The sequence below is a fragment of the Globicephala melas genome, chromosome 10 (genome assembly GCF_963455315.2).
Source record: "Globicephala melas chromosome 10, mGloMel1.2, whole genome shotgun sequence".
Lineage (NCBI taxonomy): Eukaryota > Metazoa > Chordata > Mammalia > Artiodactyla > Delphinidae > Globicephala > Globicephala melas.
In genome coordinates this window covers 9,497,788-9,524,735 of record NC_083323.1, presented here as the reverse complement: position 1 = coordinate 9,524,735, position 26,948 = coordinate 9,497,788, and the positions used below count along the sequence as shown (strand labels likewise).

General features: G+C 50.2%; 1 protein-coding gene across 2 annotated transcripts; it reads left to right on the top strand.

Moving 5' to 3' along the window:
• Positions 1-101: 101 nt before the first annotated feature.
• GTPBP1 (GTP binding protein 1) lies at positions 102-26,948 on the top strand. Of its 2 annotated transcripts, XM_060307035.2 has the most exons (13): positions 104-516; positions 2,663-3,593; positions 6,243-6,354; positions 12,510-12,690; positions 13,284-13,632; positions 17,196-17,319; positions 18,180-18,294; positions 21,132-21,276; positions 21,392-21,574; positions 22,298-22,433; positions 23,072-23,250; positions 24,518-24,718; positions 25,625-26,948. In XM_060307035.2, the coding sequence occupies exons 2-13, from the start codon at positions 3,402-3,404 to the stop codon at positions 25,715-25,717; spliced, it is 2,010 nt and encodes a 669-aa protein (XP_060163018.1). In that variant the 5' UTR covers positions 104-516; positions 2,663-3,401; the 3' UTR covers positions 25,718-26,948. The 2 variants fall into 2 exon arrangements, with proteins under 2 accessions (XP_030711798.1, XP_060163018.1); XM_030855938.3 differs by lacking the exon at positions 24,518-24,718 and having other exon boundaries at positions 102-516.

Sequence of the window (26,948 nt, the reverse complement as noted above, 5' to 3'; positions counted from 1 at the left end):
GGCCTGACGTCAGCGGCGCCGGCTGTGGGGTCGCGGCCGCCGTGCGTCTGTTGCGCGGGTGCACGCTGCGTTGGGTCTCCTGGCGGTGTGGGGTGGGTAGCCCGGCGGCGGCTGTAGCGGCGACTCGCCGCAGGTAGAGATAGTGCCCGGCTCCTCGGCTGGTGCCCGGATCCTCTGTTCTCTCCCTCCGGGGCTGGGCAGGCCGGGCGGCCGGTGGGAGTCCCGCCCCGATGCCTGTCCCGCCCCTCTCGTCCCACGGGCGTCGGCTCAGTTCCGGGGCGGCGACCCAGCCTGGGGCTACACTTCGCGACTCTCCCCAGCCCTCCCGTCTTTCTGATCAGGCTTTTTGGGCCGAGTGCTTTCGCGAACCGGGACTAGTTTCACTTGCGCTGGCCGTTTTATCTTTGTCTAGCATGCCGTTCGCCAGGTGATTTCAAAGCACCTTACTGACGCGGTCGGGCGCAAATTCTCTTGTTTAGTGGGCCCGACCGCCCTCACTTTCCGGGAACTCTGAGGGTAAGTGCCTCGCCGGGAGTCACGTTTCAAGTGGAATAATCCTATTTCAGTTCCTTGGTGTCGTATTTCGGCTTGCTACTCACAGACCACTGCCCTTTTGCCTTCGGGTTCCCGTCTGGTCTCACAGTGGCGGCCGTAGAGCTTTCCTCTGAGTTTTCTTAAGGCGTAAGTGCATTGTGTGTGTCAGGAAGATGAACTCAGTCCCACATGGATTGTTTTCCCTTTTTTTTTACCCAAAGACATGTGGAAGGCTTCAGCAAATATTCATCATCCACTTTAGTGTTGCTATCCTTTTGGATTTTTGTTCAGAAAGTTGGAAAAACAATAAAAGAAAAGATCACACTTAATTCAGTCATTTCTTTAATCCTGCTTCAACACAGCTCAACACTTAAAACACAAACATCAACTGAGTAAATCTGAAAATCTACTTGGCCTACTAAACAACTCATGAATCGGGCAGCATCCCGCCTAGTAAATAGAAAGGCACTCCTAGGAGTTGTGCAAAATGGAAAGTTTTCAATAGGCAGAAGAAAGAGTGGATTGTATTAGGGAAGGTCACATTCCCTTATAGGAAGCAAGGGGTCTTATCAGGCAGATTACCTCACTAGTGTTGTTCAGGAAATTCCAGAGTGATTGGTTTAAGATTCTACTCCTGATAGAGGTTGAAACTGCAGTTAGGTTAGGTGTTAAATCTTGGTGGGGCTCAACACAAGTGACTCCATTTGGGGCTTGTTTCTTTTTAACAACACCATTACACTAAACACAGAATTATCACTTAACATACTTGCTTGTGTGCCTACCATGTGGTTGGGAGTCCTCTGCCCTCGTCCAGACAACTTTTGAATCATCTTAAATTTTTATTATCTGTAAGCCATCTAAGAATTACAGTTATATTTGTGCATTATTCGTAATTGAGGCTTGCAAACATTGTTCTTTTAAGTGCTTTACTTATATTAACTCATTTACTGCTAACCTGTTAGGTAGGTACTTTTTTTTTTTAGATGACAGCTGAAGCACAGAGAGGTTAATTAACTTGCTTGAGGTCACATAGCTAGTAAATAGTGGACCTAGGATTTGAACCTAGGTTCTAACCTGTCTTCCGAAAGAGGATGTAAAGATGGTAAGGAATTCCCTCTCTAAAATGTGATTTCAGATTTCTCTAGTCAATTCAAAAAGCACCTTCTCTGAGAATATTTTTTTTTCTGGGTAAAGCCCTGTAATGAGAAGGGCATGTTTTTTAGCTTACCATCAGGTGTCAGCACATTCTGAACTTGAACTTTTTCTAGAAGAGCCAGTTGGTAAGATTCTAAATATCACTATTATTCTGGAGTATAATGCCACAATATTTGGCTCTTCTGCCAAATTGAGATTTTAATATTTTTATCTACCTCATAGAGGCATATGTAGGATAGCGGTGAGCCATTTCACCAGAAAAAAAAAATTGAAGAACTATTATCAAGACCTTTGGAGTTGGGTGGCTTCTCATCCCAGATTCTCACCTGTGTTTGTACAGATAAAATTTGATTGGGGACTTCCCTGGTGGCCCCGTGGTTAAGACTCCAGGCTCCCAATGCAGGGGGCCTGGGTTCAATCCCTGGTCGGGGAACTAGATCCCGCATGCAGCAACTAAGATCCCGTGTGCCATGCAACTAAGACCTGGTGCAGCCAAATATTAAAAAAAAAAAAAAAAAAAGATTTGATCGTAGTTGCAAACAGGAACAAGAAGTTGCCTCTTAACTCTCAAGTAGATCCCTGAAACTGAAGGCTCTTTGGAACCCTGCCTCTTGCTCACAAAATCTTGTGTTCCAAACCCCTAAATCTGGGTATGTTATCTTCTGAAATGGCTGCTCTTTCTTGCTTGCTGCCTGGGACGAGTGGCCATGGCCAGCATTATTAGAGTTTGACTAATCCCTAATTTCATCAAGCTCTTCAGTCTTTTGGAAGAGGAATTCAAGACAGTAAAACTTCAGCTGATAGTGTTTTGGGTTGGGTTTTACACAGCTGATGACACAGGAAGAATCATCCATAGGAAACTACCTTAACAGACTCTAGATCTCGGCCTTACAGTTCACAAATGTGTTGAGGTACTTTTGGCTTCTATTGAGCTAGTTGCCTCATTTTGGTCGTGTAACTGCTCTCTCCGCAGAGGCAATGAATGGAGAATTCTCCCTAAGGTCAGCGTTCAGTTAATTGCCGCGCTCTGGCTGCCGTAGTATTCCAGACATCGATCCTAGTGTTAAAATTGCCTGGAGACTGCCACCAGGCCGAAGATCAGTCTTCAGTGACTGCCCGGAGTCACTGAGTTGAGTGGGAGGCGCCTTGCGCAGTTTACTATCTCCGTGGGCGGTGGCCCGAGGCGCGGGACTTGTCCGAAGACTGGATTGGGCCTTTCACCTGTCTATCATCGGAAGGCTCTCCGCCCCCGACTGCCTAGCAGCAGGATTTGGAAGCTGAGCACTGCCTCTGAAAACAAGGAGAGTGATGGGCGGTGAAGGTAAGCGTTGTGTGTATTTCTCTCATTGTATGGCTGCTGTGTCAGTCGTGCTCTGCTCTGCTCCCATTGGCGGGAAGGCTCCTGGCAGGTAGCGTGGACATGGTGCTGTCCCTCCCAAGTTACGATCAAGGCGCGTGACGTCTCAGACATTTGTTGTTGGGCTTTGGCTCTCATTAATTATTCATTATGTATTTGAAAGAGCTGCAGCGATTGGTGGCTGAGAGGCCTGGTCGTTAGTTTCTTAGCTAGAGATACGTGTCATCCTCTACGCGGCTGGAGAAATTTCGCATAAATTATTCTGATAAGGTTTGGGGCGGGGCTGCGCATAGATTAGGCAAATGAGCTGGGGAGGGAGGAGAGGCCGGCTACGAATTAGCCTAAGTTATTAAAGATGGCGGCGGAGCGGAATCGCTTCCCGATGGACTCGCCGGTCCCTGCCTCTATGTTCGCCCCCGAGCCCAGCTCTCCGGGGGCGGCCAGGGCCGCGGCGGCTGCCGCCCGGCTCCACGGCGGCTTCGACTCGGACTGCAGCGAGGACGGCGAGGCGCTCAACGGCGAACCGGAGCTGGACCTCACCAGCAAGGTAGGCCCGGGCGCCGGCGCCGGCGTTAAGGGGACCGTCCGGGCGCCGAGGGGTACCGGGCGGTGGGGCCGCGCAGTCTCCGGGGCGACGGCGGGGGCAGGAGGGGCCGAGCCCACCCACCTGTAAGTGCGGGACGCGCGGCGGGCTCCCCGCTGAGGGGCGGCTCCGGCGGCCCGCCGCACCGCTGTCCTTCCCCGGCGGCGCCCACCCGGCCTCCCGCCGTCCGGATCCCGCCGGGATCACAACCCCTCGCCTCCGCCACGTGGAACGCGGGCGCCGGACGCCGGCAGCTACTCGCGTAGTGGTCGTCCCCACGCGGTGCCGCCTCCCCTGAGATCGAGGGTGGCTCTCCCCCTGGACTGTCCACGGCAGCCCAGGGTCGGAGGTGGCTTGGGCAGGGCGCGCGGGAGGATCATGTAGTCCGAGAGGGGAGCAGGGAGTCAGCTGCGGCTCTTCCTGGTGTTGGGAGAGGAAGCATTAAGTAGTCGCTCAGTCCGGGAGAAGGACGTCTGAAGAATGTCTACTTTACAAACCCACCCAAAACAAAAGTGAAAGATGGGCAGTGACCCATCATTTCGCCATTCTGGGGGTGGGACCTTATGTTGTTTGACTGGAATAATGAAGGACGATTTAAATCGTGTCTTCTGAGCTCTTGAGAAGGTGGGCAGGATTTAAGGGCTCATCTTCTGCTTGGCGTTGGGGGTGGGAGGAATAAAAATTAAGTATAATTTGGGACTGGTGTTTCGAAGGTGCCTAACATTGCTAAAGGAAAGAATGCCAACTTTGGGGTCAGACAGGGCTGGGTTCCCTTTCCTGCCCTGCCAGTTAAAAAGGCTCTGTGACCTTGGGAAAGTTTCTTAACCTCTCAGTTCTCCAGCTCCATCATCTTTTTAGTACAGATGCATTGTAAAAACGAGAACTGTATGTAAGAAACCTACTATACTGCCGGTTACATACTACTCAGTAAATGTTTGAAGTGAACTGAATAAACTGATAATTCCCTGTGCAGATTAAATAGCAGCTGATGCAAGATAGAACACCGATACCACCTCCTACCTGTTGTTGAATACCTACAGTAGAGAAGTTTAACGACTTTTGAAAACATTTGTGACTTTCTAGTCTGTGGTGGCAAAATTGCATGAAACTTGGTCCAAACAGGAGAGAGCTTTACCTTGCAGCTGATTGATCTCTCCCTCTAGTCTCTGCTGAGCACTTAGAAGCCGGTACTGCACCTTGTCACAGTGGTCCTGTCTGGTGCCTCTAATGCCATAACGAGGCTGGCCAAGTTCAGAGAGGATGGTCAGGGGAAATGTGTGAGGTAATGGGACACGATGCACAAGTCCGAGCACCCAGGTTCAAAGTATAAGCTCTGATGAGTCAACTCAGGAAATTGTAAGAGATACATTTGACTCAAGCAGATGAGCTAGATGTCAATTCATGGCCAAGGTGCTGAAGAAGCCTGAAAACAGTGGGAAGTTGCAGGGCAGAGTTGCAGAGAGTAGTACCTCTATTTCCTGACCAACTTATTTAGTGTTCCAGGATAGGGAAGTGTTGCTTCATCATGTAGCTGGGGAAGTCCTTCTCAGTATTTTAAAGTTGAGAAGCTATATGTAGATTAATACTGATGATATTGAAAAGAAAAACTGATGTGAAGGGAGAGAATAGAGTGGTTGAACAGATTGATTCCTGAGGAAAAGATTAGAAGCTATAAGTTTATATACTTGCTACAATTAAATGTGGGGATGGACATAAGGCTCTGAGAGCTTCCAAAAGGAGAAGCAGTTAGTGAACTGTGGTGGCTAGTTTCATCCAGGAAGATTTTTTTTCTAGGATGATTGGGTGAAGAAAATTGTAATTACCACTTACTGAGCTGTGGACTGGATGCTTTACATGTTATCTTATTTGGTCTTTACAGTGGCCTTAGGATGTAGGTAGTAGTATCTCCAGTTTGTAGATTAAAAAACTGAGACTCAGAGGTTAAGTTCTTTGTCCAAGGTCACACATGAGTGGTTAGAGAATGGGATCTGACATGCCTGTTGGTAAATGGCCTCCTCAGATAAGTGGTTGATATTTTAATGTTATTCGCAGAAATTCGCAAAATGACGGTGCTAATACCCATCTTAGGGGTAATGTGTTTTGTTGATAAAGATGAGTCTTGCAGCAGTTTTTACTGCCGATTCCTAAATAATCGAGATAGCCAAGGCAAGTTGGAACAGACTTCTTATGTTATTATGGGAACCATTGGCCTTGGATGGAGATCTCTGTGAGTTGCAAGCTGCAGGTAGAAGACTTTGGCATGTAGGTGTAAAGCACTACTCGCTTAATTTCTACCTACAATGCCAGATTCTCAGTCATTGTGGATCCTGCCCCTCCCATTAAGCAGCAGGAGGCAGGCTGCTCACACCCTCTTTTCTGTGGGTTGTGGTTCAGACATACTCATTTCAGTACTTCATATAACTCAACTCTCATAAGCCCTTGGGCTCAAAGGCTATTTAAGGAGAGGCAGAGAGGGCATGAGAGGGCTGCCCAGCTCTTTTAGATCAGGGTGCTGTGGGGTTCAGTCAGGGTCTTTGGTCAGGCTCTTGATCTGCTTTGGCTGTGGTGTTCTTCTAGTAAGTGTGGTCCTAAGGCTGTTGGTTTCTCTTCTAGCTGGTTCTAGTGAGCCCTACATCAGAGCAGTATGACAGCCTCCTTCGGCAAATGTGGGAGAGGATGGACGAGGGATGCGGAGAGACCATATATGTCATTGGGCAGGGATCAGGTGAGCCTAGTTTTCCTTTCACTTTACTTTTTTAAAAATTCACTTTCCAAGCGGTTTTACAGATGCTGCTTTTCTACCTCCAGTACTCTACATTTGCATAAGAGGAGATGAAGCACAAAGCAAGGAAACTTCTTGTCCGAGGTGATAGAGTAAGAGTAAGTCACAGTTAGGTCTAGAATTAAGCCTTCCCTAGGCAGCTCTAAGTCTTCCCCTCCAAGCCCGATTTGCAGATCCCATTGCTACTTATTGCCTGCTTAGCAGAGAACCCCTGTGATACTTCTTGATGTCAGCAAGGAAAGGACATCCAGAATTCCTCTCTTCAGCAAGGCTGCCTTGCCCTGGACCATACTGACCATTCGGTGGGGATAGCTGTGATAACAGAGGTCCTCTTTTCTCCCTGTGAGATCCCATCAGACATGTAGGCTTGTTGCTATTCTGGAAGGGACTTGTTATTGTCCTCCCAGCCCCTTATTCCATTGTAATGGGACCCATTGCTTTAGAGGAAGGCAGCCCCCATGACAGAATCCCAGATTATATCCTGGGCTTTTTTCCCCCTGATCATTCCTAGTTTATATCCTCAATACAAAGCCTGCTTACTCTCATCTTCATTAAGACATTATCTTTGCTGAAATGGCAGCTGGACTTGTTTAATAATTATGAATTTAGCCTGTACCAGATCTTATCTCTGTCATCTTTACAAGAAGCCTAAGTAGGCCTCGATGCATCATTAAGGGACTAGTTCTCTTTGCTGAATGTAGCTTTTGTAAAGGCAGGTAATAGTTCTTTTGTAGTTTGAGTCTAAGATGGAGGAAATCTCAAAATCTGTCTTGAACTATTTGACAGATATCTATTAAGTATCTTAGAAGGTCTCGATACTGTTGCAAAGCACTTTTAGATACTTAAAATCTGGTCTCTGTCCCAAGAAGGAGAGATGGCATATACATAGTTAACCTCAGTAGAAAACAGTATTTGGAAATGCTGCAATAATGACACAAGGAAGAAGGGTTTGATCTCCAAATATTGCTCTGCCTTCCTTTGAAATGTTTCTCATATCTATCCTTTCCTTTCTGTATTTACTGTCACCTCCCCAGTTTTAGGTGTTACCACCTTAAAGAAGGCATGATCAGAGAGATAGGCAAACCAAGAGGTTCTGTCAAGAAAGAGAGGGAGGGGCTTCCCTGGTGGCGCAGTGGTTGAGAGTCTGCCTGCCTACCCGGTTCGTGCCCCGGTCCGGGAAGATCCCACATGGCCCGTGAGCCATGGCCGCTGAGTCTGCGTGTCCGGAGCCTGTGCTCCGCAACGGGAGAGGCCACAACAGTGAGAGGCCCGCTTACCGCAAAAAAAGAAAGAAAGAAAAGAAAGAAAGAGAGGGAGTTGGCCAGCATTGTCAAGTGTTACAGAGACAGCAGGGAGAGTCAGGTTCAGAAAAAGCCATTCCATTTGGTGACTAGGGGGATCATTGGTAGGCTTTTGAAAGCTTTGGGGTCAGGTGCACACCTGGCCTCCTGTAATAGGATGAACCACTCAAAGGTCACTTCCAGCTTATAGAATTGAAGAAACCACATCTAGATCAGTTCTGACAAGTGTTGGGACTGTTCTTTGAAGACCCAGATTCTTAAAGCCCCCACTCTTTGCTTTTTCTTTAATGTGGACTCTTACTGAACTTTACCATACCTCGGTGGCTCACAGTTAATTAACCCTCCCGTGGCACAGCATAACAAGATGGCAGACATTCATTAACACGTATTTTACATACCCAAGCATTATCTTTGCATCTACCAATTGGATGCTATTAGATTCATAGTGACTCCTTCCTGCTGGAATTCTTTAGGGGCAGAAAGAGATTGTAATTAAACAAGTTGAAGATCAAGCAGAAGACTAAAAGAGATGCGAGGCCCCCTGGGTCAGCTTCATCCCTGACTTTCTGTGTGTGCTTGGTGCTTGCCCTCTGTTTGACGCTTCCTTCATCTATAAAATCGGGCAGATGGTACCACCACTGCCCCCACAACCTGAGGCAAGTTTTGTAGGGATAAATTAGACTTTAAAAAAATTCGAAGCAGGGTGGAGGAATGTGCTCTTTAAGTATACATTCTTTTTTTCTCTTATTATTATTATTTTTTTTGGCCACGCCGTGCAGCATGTGGGATCTTAGTTCCCCAGCCAGAGATTGAACCCACACCCCTTGCGTTGGAAGCACAGAGTCTTAACCACTGGACCACCAGGGAAGTCCCTAAGTATACATTCTTAAGTTACGGTTGATATTTTAAAAGGAGGCAATGTGACCTAGCAGTTAGTTCAGGGTCTGGAACCTGGTGGGTCTAAGTTTGCCTACTGATTCTTTTCCTTGTCTTAAAATGGGGATAATAGTAGAATCTAGTCCATGGTGGCATGGTGAAGATTAACACTTGGCATATAGTAAGCACTATATAAATGTTAGCTAGTATTAATAGTTGCAGTAGTAATTTTTTAAGGGTTCCAGGTTATAGATGATTTACCATGAGATTTCTTTCAAAAAGAGCCTTGTTCATTCTTCACATATTAAATCGTGACTTTCTAAGACCCAGGTACTGCATTAAAAGTTCAGGGAGCATGGGAGGAGTGTTACATCTTTGTGGGAGGATTAGAAAAGACTTAAAAGTCTTTCCAAAGGAGGAGGTGCCCCTTCAGTGAATTCTAAAGCATGAGTAGGAGTTTTCTAGGTGAGTGGAGGCAGTAGTGAGTGAGCAGAGAAAGCCACAAGCACAGAGGCATGGAGGCATTGATGAGTGTGGAGTATTTGGTGGACCAGGAGTGATTCAGTAGAGTAGGAAATGTAGAATGTGAGGTTGGGAGTGTCAGGAGGGGAGACTGGACCCAGTCTCCCAGTAGTCAGGGCCCAGATCTGAGGGTCTTTGAATGCCATACCAAAGCGTTTAGACTTTTATCCTAAAATTTGGGGGAGCCTTTGCATTATGTTGAGCAGGAGAGTACATATAAGAAAGGTAAGTCAGTGGCAGGACTGAGATCTGATTAGGTTCCTGCATGGCTGAATATGTGGCCTTTAGTAATTGCACCTCTGCGGCTTTTCTCCTTGGCCTTTGTTTCCACTCCTACAGAGTGAGGAGTATAGAGCGTGCTGGAGAAGGGTAATGTGACTGGGTGCATTTCTGGGAGCCCTGGATGGATGAGGTGACACTGGTGATTGCCTGCTGGTGTGGGGTAGGATCTGAAAGCTTCTCATTGTACCAGAAGCAGGAAAGGTTGGATAGAATTTGGGGGTCTGGCAAGAATGGCAGGGCTAGCTGGCCTTCTCTTAGGGATGCTTCCGAGACCTTCTCTAACCCAGAATATTTCCAGAGCGCAGTTGGCCATGCATTTAGAAACTCCTTGCAGGACTTCCCTGGCGGTCCAGTAGTTAAGACTCCGTGCTTCCGCTGCAGTGGGCATGCATTCGATCCCTGGTTGGGGAACTAAGATCCTGCGTGCCATGCGGCGCAGCCAAAAAAAGAAAAAGAAAAACTCCTTGGCTCAACTGCATCCTCTTTGTTCATTTGTTTTGCATTTTACAGACGTTTGACGAGTTGGTATAGGAAAGGCACCCCCATGGAGCGTCCAGGAATGTTTGAGATATGGCCCTTGTCCTCGAGATGCTTGTGTATAGCAGGGGAAGACACGCATCCAAAACTCTGTTCCATATGGTAAACTTCATAAGGGAGCAGAATGGGTAGGATTTTGACAAGTGGAGATACGCTGATTGGCTTTCTAGGGCAGGAAATACATGAGCAAAGGTATAGAGCTAGAAAAGTGCAGAGACATGGAGGGGTGGTGACTCGGCCACCTGCACTGGAACAAAGCTTAGAAGGGGAGGGCGGGGGAGGGGGATGGAAGCCTCTAAGGAATTGGAACTGAGCGCTGCTGGGCCTGGGGAGCCCTTCCAAGGCTTTGACTCGGAAGTGACAACGTCAGAGCTGTGCATTCTTTAGGACCTTGAGCTTGTATGTCTATGCAGGATGGGTTGGCGGAAACAGAGACTGGATTTGCTAAGACCAGTTAAGGATCTCTTGTGGCGATTCAGGTAGAATAATGGCCTAAATCAGGCTGGTGGCATTGGATTGGCAAAAAGAGGAGAGCAGGGACAAGGAAAGGGGCAGGACTGGAGTGATGAGTGTTAAGCTGGGGTGACTGGAACGATAGTGGTGTCATTAGAAATAGGTAAGGCAAGAGGAGGAACTGGTCTGGCACTAAGAGGAGCCCTTGCCAGAGGAAAAGCCTCTAGGTTTGGAATCAGAAGACCCAGGCTCACACGGCCCCTCTGCTCCCTCCCAGCACAGAGACCTCTAGGTTCTGTTTCCCCACTATTAAATGGGAACAGTAATGCCTAACTAATGGGGTTGCAGGGAGGACTAAAATGCTTTATTAATGGTGTTAGTTTTTGTGCTGTTGTTTAAAAAGGGTGTGGATGGAGCTCTGGGAAGAATGACTAGATATGAATGTTTTCATAGTTTTCAAAATGACAGTTGAACCCATAGAATGAGAAGGCCAAGGGGAATGTTTCAAGGATAGAGAAGAAGGCCACTGACTGACTACTGAAAAAGACTGGCATTTGGGGACAGCAGCAGGAATAGCCAGCAGAGGAGACAGAAGTAAGACCCAGAGAGCCAGGAGGTGAATCAGAAGAGTTTGGGTTATAGGCAAGCAGGGTGGGAATGAAGTGCCTCAGTAAACAAAGGGACAGTTGCCAGCAGTGTTGACTGTGAAGGGGTCAAGGAAAGGGCATTGGATGAGCGGGCAGAACGCCACTGATGTCTTGAAAACCAGTTTTTTCCATAGTCATCAGATCAGTGAGAAGGTGGTGAGGAAATAAAGTCAACAAGTGTCCATTACTCTGGAGATGCTTGGAGGAGATGGTAGCTCAGTAGATAAGCTGGGGCAAGGGAAGAGGGGTTGGGTCTCCTTTAGTTTAGGAAAGCCTTGAGCTTGTTTGTAGGGGGAGAAGTGGAAGGGGGTGAGAGAAGGTGCTGCAAGGTCTTTGGAGGCAGAAAAGAAAAGAGGTTGTGGGCACATGAGCCCAGGGAAGGAGAGGAGTGCTCCCAGGGAAGGAGAGGAGTGCTCCCAGGGAAGGAGAGGAGTGCTCCCAGGACACAGCTGGAGGAGCTGCCATTCTCCTGTGGCAATGAGATATGGTACCATGTGGACAGTACCTGACCGGGACTGTCATACAGTAGGCATTCAATACATTAGCGGTTGATTGGTCCGTCCTTCCTCATCCTAAGCTCAGACTCATTTTTTCCAGCTACTTGCTGGACATTTTACCTGAGCCACCTCTGTTAAAAATCTGTCCCTAAACTCTTTCTTAAATTCTCTCTCCATTTTCCTTTGTCTCCTGTCATTATCTCTTGCCTGGATTATTAGAATTACTTCCTAACTGGGCTCCCCATTTCTGGTCTCTCGCTTGCCAGCGCTCACTTTACACTGCTGCTCAAGAGATCTTTCTGTCCCATAGCGATCTGATCTTGTTACTCCCCTGTGTAACCCCAAGGCTTCCCACCCTGGTACATATGTGTTTTGCTGCTGTGTGATGTTCGTCTGCCTAACTGTTTCTGCCTCTCATGTGGTCTCCCGCCACTTGACACCCTGCTCCCCGACGCGCCGAGCTGCTTACTGGTCCCTGAACGTGCCATGATCTGCCGTGCTCCATGCTTTGCTCTGCTGCCTAGGATGTCTTTCCTCCTTTCTCCGCAGGCCCATTTTTCATGTTTGGAGACGCAGCTTGGAGTCAGCGCCCTGCAAAGCTGTCCTCAGCTTCCCCAGGCAATGCTAGTTGCTCGTGCTTTACATTCTCTTTGTACAGCTCTGTAGTAAAGCACTCAAGCTGTATTGCAATTAATTAATTTCCTGTCTCTCCCGCTGGGCTGTGAGCTCGCTAAGGGCACCTGTATTCCCAGTACCCGGCCTGAGACTTGGCATAAAACCTAGGAGAGTCTCTGTGATTACTGTTGAATGAATTAATGAATGCCCTGCTTAATGGAGAAGGCTATTATTTATTAACTTGTGCGCAAATTTTTGAAGTATCTGGTAGAGAGAGCCATGTTCGTCAGTGCCCAGGGTGGGACCTTGTGAGGGGTGGCTGACTGGCAGACTTGATGGCAGGCTGACGTCTGGGCCCTTGTCACCAGATGGGACTGAGTACGGGCTGAGTGAAGCTGACATGGAGGCCTCCTATGCCACAGTGAAGAGCATGGCAGAACAAATAGAGGCTGATGTCATCCTCCTCCGGGAACGTCAAGAAGCTGGGGGCCGTGTGCGCGATTACCTGGTCCGGAAACGAGTAGGAGACAATGACTTCCTGGAAGTCAGGTGAGGAGGCTTCAGAACAGTTCCAGGTCCCCTGAAGCATGACCCTGGGGTCTAGGGCTTCACACAGAACGGTGATTGAGCCTTTGACACCTGGTGTGTCGGCTACACCCTTTTGCTTCCTGAGGCATGGAAGGAGTGTCCAGAGACACCGATAGCTGCATTCTCTGTCTCTGCACTTCCTCATCCCTAAATATTTCCATTTGGAGAGAGTGGGAGAGAGGCCAACCATATGTTCTGTGGCCATTCTGTGGGCTGCATTTGCTTTCCCGTCAGGCCGGGAGGCTTGAAACCAGGGTAACGGAGGAGAGCATTTTGTACCTCTCTCGGCTTTAGGGCTTCTGTCTGGCAGCTTTGGGAAAGCTAGTGGAAGTTAAGGGAGAAAGTCATTGTGGTGGGAACTCAGTTCCTCCTGAGTAACTTTCTACTCCCTGGATACAGCTCCAAGAGCATTCCTAATGTGCTCATCCATGAATAGAAGGGGCAGAGAGCTGGAGAGGCTCAGGGGCGAGCCCGTCCTTATGGATCCGGTTGCGGAGGTCCACTTCACTCACTCACCAACTCTCACACAAACGTATGGGTTTGTGTTCACACAGGGTAGCGGTAGTGGGCAACGTGGATGCCGGCAAAAGCACGCTTCTGGGGGTCCTGACCCACGGGGAGCTGGACAATGGCCGAGGCTTCGCCCGCCAGAAACTCTTCCGCCACAAACACGAGATTGAATCTGGTCGCACCAGCAGTGTGGGCAACGACATTCTGGGCTTTGACAGTGAAGGCAATGTGGTAAACAAGCCAGACAGCCATGGTGGCAGCCTGGAGTGGACACGGATCTGTGAGAAATCCACTAAGGTGATTACGTTCATCGACTTGGCCGGCCATGAGAAGTACCTGAAGACCACGGTCTTCGGCATGACCGGCCATTTACCTGACTTCTGCATGCTCATGGTAAGTGGGGTGCTGCCGAGGAGCGGGGGCTGCAGCTGGGCTCCGGGGCTGTGGTGATATGCAGGTGTTTGACATTGTTCTGAGACAGGGCCTTTTGGTTCAGGGCTTTGAAATTGGGTAAGAACGACAAGTTTTACAGGGGTGCCCAGCCTTCTCAAGGAGCATACCGTGATCTTTCTCCTAGCTTGGGCCAGGAGGAGGTCCTCTAAGCAGAAACCAAGGTGCCATTTGCAGACCTCTCTTATTTTTCGGAGAGGGGTAAGGGAGGGTTTCTCCTGGGGCATTTCTTATTACCTTCAGAAGTGTTTCCTCCTGGGCTTGGGCTACTTTGAGATGACACCAGGCAGCACCCTCAGAGAGGGGGCGGCCTGGGAGGGAAATGGACGAGAGTGCAGATAGCCATTGAGGGGCCTGAGAGGTGGCCTCTTCTGAAGCCTGGAACCAGTGTCAACCAGTCCCACAGCTATTTGCTGAGAAGCTTCTGCATGCCTATCACTGTGCCAGGCCTGAAGACAGAGCAGTGAACAGGGTGTCCCGAGCTCCCATAGAGCTTACAGGCTCGTGGGAAATAGATTTTTAAGCAGCTCATCATGTAGGTGAACTGAAAGGGGAAGGGAGCAGAGGCTTCTGGGCTGGATCATGTTTCGAAGCTCGCATTTGGGCCCCTTTGATCTTCCTGGCCAGAGAGTAGGAGTCTGTGAGGCTCACGGCCTTGGTCACAACTTCCCAGCTTTCACAGAGAGTGCGAGCGAGCGAGTTTTCCTTTGGCAAAAATCCTTCTCAAAACCCTTCCCCATTTCCCAGTTCCTCCAGCTGTCTGTATTAATAAGTGTAGTAAATGCCAACATCTGTTCAGAGCAAACTTGATCAAGTTGCCCCACAAACAGAGGTTTCCAGGCAAATTCTCCCCAGACCGGAGATTAAAGAGAGGCAGAGCACATGTGTGAACACTCTTGTCAGCTCTCTGCCCGAGGTTCTTGCAATCTCATTGTGGTTTTATCTCCCATATCTTTGAACGTTGCAAGGGGCCCTTACCGACCTTGACTGGCTGAGGAAAGCCGCTCTACAAGAGGGTTTCGAAGGAAGAGCCATAGGGTGTATTTGGGGCAGTTGTTGGGTTGGGATTAAGAAGCGTGTAGAAATCAGTTTAACATGAGCGTTCTTCTAACTGAGCCCCAGTGATCAAGGCCCATTAACGGGCATATCCTCACCCCAGATGAAATGTTGCGTATTATCTGACCTTTAGGCCATGAGCTAAATACTAAAAATTTCTGTGGAAAACAATGAAATATTTCATTATTGTTCCATGGCAATCAATTTCCAGAAAAACAAAAACAAAAAAACCTTGAAAATATAGAGACAACAGAGAGAGAGAGCATTCTGTTATCCTGCTTGGGAAGAACAAAAGCAGGTCTGCGTTGGTTAGGAAAGGTGGTTGGAGGGAATGGGAAGAATTAGGAGGGAAATGGTGGAGGTGCCCCGGTGTAGGAAAAGGGAACATGCGTGGGACATGTGTGCTGGTGAGGTGGTAGCTCACCTGGGAATCGTAATGATCAAATGAGAGCATCGCTTGAAGACGCTGGAATGTATATTTATTTTATTTATTTATTATTTTTGGCTGTGGTGGGTCTTAGTTGCAGCACGCGGGATCTTTTGCTGCGGCGCGCTTGTGCTTCGTTGCAGCATGCAGGCTTCTCTCTAGTTGTAGTGTGCGTGTTTTCTCTCTCTAGTTGTGGTGCGTGGGTTCCAGAGTGCATGGGCTCTGTAGTTTGCAGCACGTGGGCTGTCTAGTTGAGGCGCACGGGCTCAGTAGTTGTGGCACGCGGGCTTAGTTGCCTCGCGGCATGTGGGATCTTAGTTTCTCAACGAGGGATCGAACCTGCGTTCCCTGCCTTGGAAGGGGACTTCAGCACTGGACCACCAGGGAAGTCCCTCTGGAATGTATAAAGCCCTGTATAAATATGTCTTGGTGATTTTAATTTTAATTTTATTTTGTTTTAGTAAGTAATACATTCATATGGTACAAAAATTAAAAGGTACCAAAGGACTTAAAGCCTCTCTTCCGCCTGTGTTGTTTCCTCCACAGGCAACCAGTACTTCCAGTTTCTTATGTATCCTCTAGAGATATTTTGTAATCACCCAGCATATATGTGTATATTCTCTCCCTCCAATATCAGACATTCAGAAAAGTTGAAAGAATAGTACAACGAATACCATAAACCCACCACTGGGAGTCAACAATCATTAACATTTTGCCATATTTATCTGTACATGTGATAGATGCATATGTGGAGTTTTTCTGTGTGTATGTATGGTTTTTGTTTTCTTTTTGTTTGTTTTTGTGTTTGGTTGGTTTTTTGGCTGAATCATTTGAAAGTAGATTATATTATAGACATTGTGACTCTTCACCCCAAATACTTCAGCACACAGCTCCTAAAATACTTTAGCACACAGCTTCCTACTGTTATTGCAACCAAGAAGACGAACAAGAGTTCCCTAATATCATACAATATCTAGTCTAAAAGTATTTATGTTATCTCAGATGTTCCCCCAAATGTCTTCTAGCTGCTTTTTTCAAACGGTGATCCAATCACCACTCTTTGTGATAGCATGCTGTATACCACCTTGCTTTTTCCCATTAAAACATATCTTAGAGATTATCCCACATCAGTTAAGAGTTTCCTCTTTCTTTTGTATCGCACACTTGTGCATGTCTCTAATTTATTTAACCAGCCTTTATGATGATATTTTAAAACATTTATTGTTACAGGAAGGAATGGTAACAGTAGTAACAGCTGCCATTGCTTTTTATAAAAAATAAATTTATTTATATTTATTTATTTGGCTGCACTGTGTCTTTACTGCTGCACATGGGCAGTACTCTTTGTCACGGTGCATGGGCTTCTCATTGCGGTGGCCTCTGGTTGCGGAGCACGAGCTCTAGGTGCACAGGCCTCAGTAGTTGCTCGCGGGCTCCAGAGCACAGGCTCAGTAGTTGTGGCACCGGGGCCTAGCCGCTCTGCGGCATGTGGGATCTTTCTGGACCAGGGCTCGAACCCTTGTCCCTTGCATTGTCAGACAGATTCCCAACCACTGCGCCACCAGGGAAGTCCCTGCCATTGCTTGAATACCTAATTCGTGCTAGTTGTGTGCTGGACCTTTGACATATGTTTGGTCATTTAAACCTAAGTGACCCTCTAAAGTGAATATTATTATCCCCCATTTTATAGATGGGGTAACTGGGGGCCAGGGATGTTAAACTGAATCCACTTTGATGACTTTGTTTTCCCAGACTGAGTTTGTCTTTTTTGTTGTTTCGAAGTCTCCTCAGATTTTGATAGCCCACACTGTTAAATTGGAGGTTAAAGCAATCTGTGCCCAGCCCAGCTTTCATCTACAGCCATTTTATTTCTGGCCTAAGACTTGTGCCCCCTGTGTCCTGTTCTGATGGTGGCCTCAGAGATGGGAGTTCTCTCTTACCTCAGCCTTCTTTGAGCCCCTGTGCCCACCCAGCAGCAATCTCTGTCTCCCTTGTCCTGACAGTTCTTTCTGTGTTGGTGCAGGTGGGCAGCAATGCTGGCATTGTGGGGATGACAAAGGAGCACCTGGGCTTGGCATTGGCACTCAATGTGCCTGTCTTTGTGGTGGTCACCAAGATTGACATGTGTCCTGCCAACATCCTGCAAGGTAAGTGAAGCCAACAGCCAGTAGCAGTCTCTCTGTTTGGGGCAGTCACACACTGTGGCTCCTTGGTGATCTGCTACCCGGAATTTTCTGTTTCCTTGTATTGTGCTTAGACCTTGGCCTGAACGTCCATCAACCCAGAATCTTTTGCTTTCTCCCTGTTTGCCTCTTGGTCTGAGCAGAGCTTAGAGTTATCTCCTGCTCATTGTTCCTTCTGGTTACAAATTCAAGGTCCTTGAAATCCCTAATCTGGCATCTCTTTTCAGATGGTTCCAGGCAGAAGGGGTTGGGTTTTACCGTCTAAGCTGGACATACATGGAGGCATTTGGGCAGAGAGTCTGATTACCTTTTACCACCAAAGGTTTCAAAACAGTGTTGCAAGACTAGGCTTTCGTGCATTTCTCCCCCATTGCTAAAGATGGTGGAAGAGAAGTGAAGACATACCCTTTTGGAGGGCCTCATAAGGACTTCTACAGGTGTCTAAATGTCCTAGAGATCCTTTTGTCAGATGAACTTTTTTTCCAGGAAGCAGGGCATTCTAGGAACAACATTGTCCTTCTGGTGGACCCCAAATCACTTGCTTATAGGATGCAGGTCTTCTAGAGACTCTGGAGAAACCTGACAGGTTTCAGACTTATAACCTTAGCAGACAGTCCCCATCTGTACTCTCCTTCTACTCTAGCAAGCACTTACCCACCCAAAGTTTTGATCCTCCTTTTGCTTCTCCAGGCATTATGGCATTTAACACTGTCCATCTGTTTGTCTCCTGCTTGCATCAGTAATGAGTGGACCTGTCTTGCCCTAGAAGCCTGGCCAAAGAGAAGGCTATGTTCCCCTAATTTCGTTCCATTTTACCCTTTAAGAAACCTTGAAGCTGTTACAGCGCCTGCTGAAGTCGCCCGGCTGCCGCAAGATCCCTGTGTTGGTGCAGAGCAAGGATGATGTGATTGTTACAGCCTCCAACTTCAGCTCTGAGAGGTAATGGGTAGGGAGCATTCACTTCTTCCTTTTATTTATTTATGTATTTTTAAATATTTATTTATTTGTTTGGCTGCGCCAGGTCTTAGTTGCGGCACGTGGGATCTTCATTGTGGCATGCGGGATCTTTTAGTGGTGGCATGCGAACTCTCAGTTGCAGCATGTGGGATCTAGTTCCCTGACCAGGGATCGAACCCGGGCCCCCTGCATTGGGTGCATGAAGTCTTAGCCACTGGACCACCAGGGAAGTCCTGGGAGCATTCACTTCTGCACAGGCACAGAGATTGGTTGAAATAGAAGATTGTGCTCTCAGCAGTGTTGCTTGGGGGCTGTATCAGGTGACCCAGATTCTGAGGTGCTGGTCTCACTGAGGTTGGAATCCCAGCTGATATTTCGGTGTCCTTATCTGTGAAATGGGAATAATACTACCTTCTTCATGGGGCTCTTGTAAGTGTTGGAAATGGTGTATGTAAAGCACTTGGCACCGTGCCTGGCTGCTGTGTGATAGATACACAGCCATTTTTAGGATGGTTATTATTAATTTTTTTACACGGTTGTTTCTCAAAAGCTCTCTAATCACAGATCAGTTTTGGCATTTACTCATTAGCATGTCCTTTGATTCTGTAAAATTTTTTTTTTTGGCCATGTCGCGCGGCTTGTAGGATGCTAGTTCCCTGACCGGGGATCGAACCTGGGCCCTCAGCAGTGAAAGCGCCAAGTCCTAACCACTGGACTGCCAGGAAATTCCCTGATTCCATAAATATTTATTGGGTGTTTGTTCTGTGCTGGGCTTTTCATCTAGGCATTGAGGAGTCAGAGCTGACTTGGGCATAGTCCTTGTCCTCAAGGTGGTCGGCTCCTTGGTCAGAGATAATCTCTTGATAATAGTAAATTTTGTTAACACTGCTCCTTCTCCCAGAGTCTTGGGGCTGCTTAAGTACAGGACCCGGAGCAGCCTGACATTTTGGCCTGTGTCTCTGCCCTGACGCTGTCTTCAGTACCAGCAGTTGGCCAGCAGAGGGGGTACGTTTCAGTCGACCCCATTTCAATTCATTCATTTTGTTGAGTGCCTATTCTGTGCTGTCCCTACTCCAGGAGCTGTGGGAAATATATAATTCCTGATCTTGAGGAGTTTGACTAATCGTGAATAGGAGATATAGAGGCCATTCAGATAACAGACAGAAAATCAGATGTAGTCACGTGTAACAGAGACACAAAAAGTTCTCCCAAGACATACAGATAGCCAATAGGCACATGCAGTGTTGCTCAACATCGTTAGTTATTAGAGAAATGCAAATCAAAAGTACAATGAGGTACCACCTCACACCAGTCAGAATGGCCATCATTAAAAAGTCTACGAATAAATGCTAAAGAGGGTGTGGAGAAAAAGGAACCCTCTTACACTGTTTGTGGGAATGTAAATTGGTGCAGCCACTATGGAAAACAGTTCCTCAAAAAACTAAAAGTAGGGGGCTTCCCTGGTGGTGCAGTGGTTGAGAGTCTGCCTGCCGATGCCGGGGGCATGGGTTCGTGCCCCGGTCCAGGAGGATCCCACATGCCGCGGAGCGGCTGGGCCCGTGAGCTGTGGCCGCTGGGCCTGCGCATCCGGAGCCTGTGCTCCGCAACGGGAGAGGCCACAACAGTGAGAGGCCCGTGCACCGCGATGAAGAGTGGCCCCCGCTCGCCACAACTGGAGAAAGCCCTCGCACAGAAACGAAGACCCAACACGGCCAAAAATAAATAAATAAATTTATTAAAAAAAAAAAAGAATCCACCTGCCAATGCAGGGAACACGGGTTCGAGCCCTGCTCCAGGAAGATCCCACATTGCCGCGGAGCAACTAAGCCCGTGTGCCACAACTACTGAGCCTGCACTCTAGAGCTCGTGAGCCACAACTCCTGAGCCCATGTGCCACAACTCCTGAGCCTTGCTCTAGAGCATGCTCCGCAACGAGAAGCCACCGCAATGAGAAGCCCACGCACCGCAACGAAGATAGCCCCTGCTCTCCGCAACTAGAGAAAGGCCACGCACAGCAACGAAGACCCAATGCAGCCAAAAATAAATAAATTAAAAAATATATATATCCTGTGACAAACCATAATGGAAAAGAATATGAAAAAATATATATATGTGTATAACTGAGTCACTTTGCTGTATAGCAGAAGTTAACACAATGTTGTAAATCAACTATACTTCAATAAAATTTACAAAAAAAAAAGAAGTTCTTTGAAAACTCAGAGGGAATGAAGAGTGCCCATCTGGGAAGGATTCCCTAGAAGAGGCGGTGCTGGAAATGGGCTCTGAAGGATGAGAGGATTTGGTAGTTGGATAAGAGGGAAGGAATTCAGGCAGGGGGTGAACAATTCAGAGTGAACAAGTACATGGGAACAGAAAAGTACCAAGGTCTTAGGAGAAGGGAGGGAGTGTTCTCTGGTCTGGCTGGAATATAGGAATTTGAGAGAAATAAACTGGCAGAGATGTTGGGAGGAGGGATTCCGGCTGTCTTTTCTGCAGTGGAGAGTTGGTTAAGGTTTTAAGGATGTATGTGCTTTAGGAAGAAGAGGCAGTCATGATCGCTCGAAATAGGGTAGTGGTACCGAGACAGAGAGGAGGGGACAGGTTTCAGAGACAAAACTACATAGGAGGAGGAGGCCTCAGAGCAGGTCTGGACAGAAGTAGGTGGGCTGGGCAGAGGGCCTGGGAGGCCAGTGAAGGGGTGGTGGGACCCTTCGCAGCAGCAGCCGTTCCAGGAGCCCTCGTGCTGCTCATCCCCTGTCAGGCAGGAGTTCGCCACCTGAGCGCCTTCTTCCTCTCTCTCCACACACTCCCCACCTTAGGATGTGCCCGATATTCCAAATCTCCAACGTTACAGGCGAGAACCTAGATCTGCTGAAGATGTTCCTCAACCTGCTCTCCCCTCGCACCAGTTACCGGGAGGAAGAGCCTGCTGAGTTTCAGATTGACGACACCTACTCTGTCCCGGTGAGTGGGTTCTGGTGGACTGAATAGGGCGGGAGGCTGAGTGGCGCTTCCTGCAGGGGTGCCGGGGCGAGTCTGTAGTGCCAGTGGACTTACTGGACCGGGGTCTTGTCTGCAGGGTGTGGGAACAGTGGTGTCAGGGACAACACTGAGGGGCCTGATCAAGCTGAATGACACGCTGCTGCTGGGCCCAGATCCTTTGGGTAACTTCCTGTCCATTGCTGTCAAATCGATCCATCGCAAGCGCATGCCTGTCAAGGAGGTGCGGGGGGGCCAGACGGCCTCCTTCGCGCTGAAGAAGGTGAGTGTTGATAAAACCAAGAACTCCCCTCGGGCTCCGTGTTATGCTAGGCTCCGGGTCATCTCCAGTCCTCACAGCCGCTCTGCAAGGCAGGGATTACTGACCTCACTTTTACAGATGAGGAAACTGAGGCTCAGGAGAGCCTGAGTGACTTGCCCAGCATCCGAGGAGAACACCGGGACTTAAACCTAGGCCTGCCGGCCTCCTGAGCTCGGTGAGGGCAGCTGGGAGCCTTCCTGTGCTTCCTTCTTGCTGGGGTCCTTCTACGCGGGGCTGTTGAGTCCATGCCAGATCCTCTTGCCATTCAGCTTTCAGTCTCCTGGGGATTGGGGTCAGTGCTAGCTCCTGGGTCATTTGCACCAGCCCAGTTAACCAGCAAAGCCAGGTTTTCTGTGGGCTTCCCAACAGCCAGATCACGCTCGCCCTGTTTCTCCTACCTGAGTGCTTGCCTGCCTTTGCCCTCTCGCCACCCACTTAATTCTGACCCGTCTCTCAAGTCCTGGCTAAAATGCCACTTTCTGTGTGAAGTCTTTCCTGACCCCCCAATAGCAGTGTTGAGGCTTCCCATGTAGCACTGAAGCAGGCCTGTGGCCCAGTGCAGTGAGAGGTCACGGCCAAGTTGGGGTGGTAGCAGTTCCCAGAAGGAGTCCTGGTCCTCTGTGACCAGGGGGTGAAGCCAGAAGGCATTATTGTCCCTGAGGTCTGGGATTCTCTCTCATTCAGATCAAGCGCTCGTCCATCCGGAAGGGCATGGTGATGGTTTCTCCACGCTTGAATCCCCAAGCATCCTGGGAGTTCGAGGCCGAGATCCTTGTCCTTCACCACCCCACCACAATCAGCCCGCGGTACCAGGCCATGGGTAGGTGTCTAAAGGCACTGCCAGCCTGAAGCCCCCTGCTCTAGCTACCCCTACAGTGTGCTCCAGCAACCCAAACCCCAAAGTTTCAGCTGCAGCCAAAAGTCAGGTCGCGGCCCTGTTCAGTGATACCATCCCGTCTGTTCCACCCACGAGCTGTGGCTTGTGGTTTATTCATTCTTGCAAACACTAACCAAGCACCAGCTCGGTGCTGGGCTCTGGAAACCCAGACCTGCCCTCAAGGACCTCACACTCAGTCCTTCAGCAGACATCTACCAAGTGCTGCAGTGTGCCAGGCGGGGTTGCCAAGGTGCTGGGGACAAAGACAAGATGGGCAAGGGCCCTGCCATCGAGAAGCCCCCAGTCCGGAGAAGGCCCGCATGCAGACAGAGTGCCCTGTGTTCAGGAGCTAGGGACAAGTGGGTCCGGGGACAGGCGAGGTCTAACTGGAGGGAGAAGTGGGAGGATGTGAGGCAGGATCAATCCAAGAACGGGCCTCCAGTCGCTTAGCCTCACTCTGCCCTCTGAGGTCTTCAGCCTGCCACAGCTCGAGCTTGTTTCATGCTTTCACCCACTGCCTCCCCTGCCCTGAGGCCACTGAGTGGCTCAGGCCTCTCCTGACTTCCTGGCTCCCTTGGCAGTGCACTGTGGGAGCATCAGGCAGACAGCCACCATCCTGAGCATGGACAAGGACTGTCTGCGCACCGGGGACAAGGCCACTGTGCATTTCCGCTTCATCAAGACCCCCGAGTACCTGCACATAGACCAGCGGCTGGTGTTCCGGGAAGGCCGCACCAAGGCTGTAGGCACCATCACTAAGGTACGGCCGGGCAGACCACCTTGCCTGCCTAAAAGAAGTGCCAGGGGCTGCTCCAGTTCTAGACTGTGAGCACAGAACGCTCTGCTCAAGAAGCCTGTGAAATCCTACTGACTGCTGGGGGCAGAGGCACCAGTCCCTACCTTGGGAGAACTGGAACAGCGCCGAGGTATAGCCTCAGTGCCATCTTCTCTGCTCTCCTCAGAGGTTTCCCTAGACCTCCTGTCTTTCTGAGCTTTGGTAGTGACCATGGAGGAGAGAAGGTGGAGTTGAGGTATGGCAGTCCGTGGTGGGAGAATGTCTGGGCCTAGCCAGTGTTGGCCTCTGAGATGCTGGGCACATGCTCCGATGGTCTGGCTGGGGCCGTGCCCTTAGAGCAGTGGGTCCAGTTGGAGTGAGTGCTGGATAGCAGTGGGGCATGGGCTTGAGCTCTTTGTGTCCTGGAGCGCACCTTATGCCCTCTGCAGACTTCATCCATGGCCTTGAGTAGTGGCACTTGATAGAGTGGTTTGACCCCTGCTCCATATATCCTGTCTGAGATCTTGGAATCAACCTCAGCCTTGCTTTTCCTCCAGAATGGCCTTCCTTAGGCCCATCCACGTCACTAAGACTGCAGAGTGTGTTGAGTGGGGAGGGTCATCCTCGGAGGCCCCCTTGCTTCGGGCTGGCTGAGGGTTTGGCAGAAGCTGCCCGCACGTGCTGTGATGCCCTTGGGGATGCGGCTGGGCCTATTCGCTGCTTTGTGTGAGGTTGAACTTGAGCCATAAGGGAAGGCTCTGAGTCAGTCCTTCCTGGGTGGTAGCTCTTAAGATTTTTGATGGCCACACTCCAAATATTTCCAGCTCCTGAGACACTCATTGATCTCTCTGGCAGGCCCAAAATTAAAACTTACCCCAGGCTCCTGTTACAGGGGCAGCAAGAGATAGAGCTGATGCTCTGGGCAGGCTGGACCCCAGCCTGGGAGCTGGGCTGAGTAGGAGATGGCTGAGGTTCGCAGATTGTCTGTGGGAAGAGCAGCTGGGGCAGGGAACAGGCTGGAACCCTCTGGGCTGGGCTGAGGCAGGTGAGACATCGGCCCTGGCACGCTGAGTGGAGAGGACATCTCTCCACCCCACTGCCCTGTCATCGCCCTCCTGCCACCCACCTCGCCCAGGCCCAGCCAGGCCACGGAGTGAGAGGTCCCTGAGACCTGAGGGGCGGGGCGGGGGCAGCTGAGCCCAGGTCACTGCCTGCAGCTCTGTCTCATCCCCCACCCCCTTGGCTCCTGCAGCTCCTCCAGACCACCAACAATTCCCCAATGAACTCCAAGCCCCAGCAGATTAAAATGCAATCGACGAAAAAGGGTCCCCTGCCCAAACGAGAAGAGGGAGGTCCCTCTGGAGGGCCAGCAGTAGGGGCACCCCCAACTGGAGATGAAGCTTGCTCTGTAGCGGCTGCGCAGCCAGCTGCATCCGGCAGTCTCCAGCCACAGGTGAGTGTGCTTCCCGGGCTGGTCCTGGGCCCCTGACGGCCTCGGGCGGGGTGGGGGCGGGGGCATGGCCGTGGAGGTGACCCATAGGAGAGCGCCGGCAGCCTTCACCAATCTGCCACGTCTTTGAGTTCCTAGATGGGTGTTTGCCACAACTCCAGGTCCCTAAGTGCTATCTAAGTGTGAGCTTTTTGTCTCTCAAGGCAGTGTTTTTCAAACTGAGATGTGGCGTACATGAAATGAACTTAACGGGTCCTGACCAGCATTTAGTTTTAATGAAAGAGAATAGAAAAATGTCAGCGTTTCCCTGTCATAGTAAGAGTGAGCATTGTGTGTGTGAGGGTGCAAGTGATGTATGTGCGTACTGCAGCCCAAACGTCTGAAAGACGCTGCCTTAGAGGGTCCTCCTGGCCCCTTCCCTGACATGACACTTCCTTAGGGGTAGGTGGTCTTGGGCCCTGTCAGTGTGGCTCTCACTCGGCACCTCCTGCCAGCGTTGTCCCCTGGAGTCCTCTCCTGGTGGCCCTCACATCGCCCCTTTCCAGCGCCTCTTCGTCCGACTCCTCTTTGAAGAAGGAAGCTTCTGCCTGGACCTGTCCTTTCTACTCTCCCTCCCCGTCGAGTCTTTCCTCTGACTCCTTCATTTCTTTTTTCTTCCCACCTGTCAGCAGTGGCACACGTTAGTTCCTGCTCACTCTGTGCTTCTCTGAACGGCTCCTCTCACCGTGATCACCTGTGACCCACCAGCTGCGAGGAAGGCAGGGTGGGCGCCGGCTCCATCTGGTGGAGGGCGTAGCAGATGGCTGCTCGCTCACCTCCTGCCCCCGCTCCCCGCTGCCCCTCTGCTGTCCTGTCCTGCCCTGCTCCCGATGGGCCACTGCTTCTCAAGCTCCTTCTTCTCTCTTTCAGCCCAAGCCCGGCAGCGGGGGCCGGCGACGGGGGGGCCAGCGTCACAAGGTGAAGTCCCAGGGGGCCTGCCTGACTCCCGCCAGCGGCTGCTGAATCTCCCCCAGCCCACCTCCACCACCCAAGGGATCCTCGTTCTCTGGCCACCACTCCACCAGATGGGCCAGAGCAACTCTGACCACCGCTCGCCCTCCCCCAGGCCGCACCCGGAGCCTCGTCATTCCCCCCACCCCCGTTTTCCAGGGGGTTGTAATTTATAAGCTGAGGAAGGTGGCCAGACTTCTGGAGGACTGACCATCTCCAACTCTTTTCCCCACCTTCTTCCTCACTCACACCTTTTTTGTACATCTGGGCCCTTAGTTTTTATTCTTTTTATTATCTATCTATCTATCTATCTAGTGTGCGTGTGCGTGTGCGTGGGCGTGTGAGGTGCAGGAGTACGGCCGGTCAGGGCCTGGCAGTCTTTCCCCTTTCTCCTCCGTGGCTGGCCACCAGCCTCCAGGAGCTAGCTGGCTGCCTGTCTGTCCGTACGTTCGTGTGTCTCTGTGAGAACCTTTCAGGGCTGTCAGGAGCCGAAGCGCGCCCTCCTTCCCTGTGCTCACTCTCCAGTGCGCCTGGAGCCCCGCCACGGAGCCGCCTCCAGGCTGCTGCCAGAGCAGGGGGCCGTCCTTCTGCGACTTGGGGATCTCAGCAGCGTGGAGAGCGGTGGTCCCCCTTATCTCTTTCTCCCTCGTTTCCCTTAAAGCCCCAAACAGGTAATGCCAGAAGCTCTTAGGCTGTAACTGTAGACGTGTGGAGGGTGTTAGTGACTGAGTTGTAGGACCCTCCTTGCCCCTCTGACCTTGCCACTGACCTGAAGACAGCTGTGGCTCTTCTTTCCCCTTGGAGACAATCCTTTGTTTGCCTGGCTGGCTGGGGTGACTCCTCTTCTGCTGAGTCTGCCGAGCTGGGGCTCTCACCTCGCCCTGGGGCCGCCTCCTGCTTGGACTTTGACTCTGATTCTTGTTGGGCCTCAGGGCACTGATGATTGGGCCTGGGATCCGCCTGCTCAGGGTCACAGTCAACAGCACCTCCTGTTGGCGGGGGTGCCAGGCGTTCCTCTGAGCCAGGCCAGGACTGGAACCCCTCCTTCCCTGCCACATTGCCCCAGCATGGCTGCTACAGGAGCCCAGCAGTGAAGGGCCTGAGCCCCAGATTTGGAAGCTCCAACTGGGGTACAGGGAGAGCAGGTAGGAGGTAGTAAAAAAGATTCTTCCAGACCCAGCTCAGAGCATTAAGCCCTTTGGAAGAATCGTTGCCAGGGGTGGGGGTGGTGTTGCCCAGGCCA

What these genes read in the sequence shown, in the direction of transcription:
- GTPBP1 (XM_060307035.2), top strand. Translation starts at nt 3,402, where the DNA reads ATGGCGGCGGAGCGGAATCGCTTCCCGATGGACTCGCCGGTCCCTGCC. An exon ending in CTGACTTCTGCATGCTCATG is followed by an intron (nt 13,633 to 17,195) that starts GTAAGTGGGGTG and finishes GTGTTGGTGCAG; the next exon opens with GTGGGCAGCAATGCTGGCAT. An exon ending in TCCTGCCAACATCCTGCAAG is followed by an intron (nt 17,320 to 18,179) that starts GTAAGTGAAGCC and finishes TTACCCTTTAAG; the next exon opens with AAACCTTGAAGCTGTTACAG.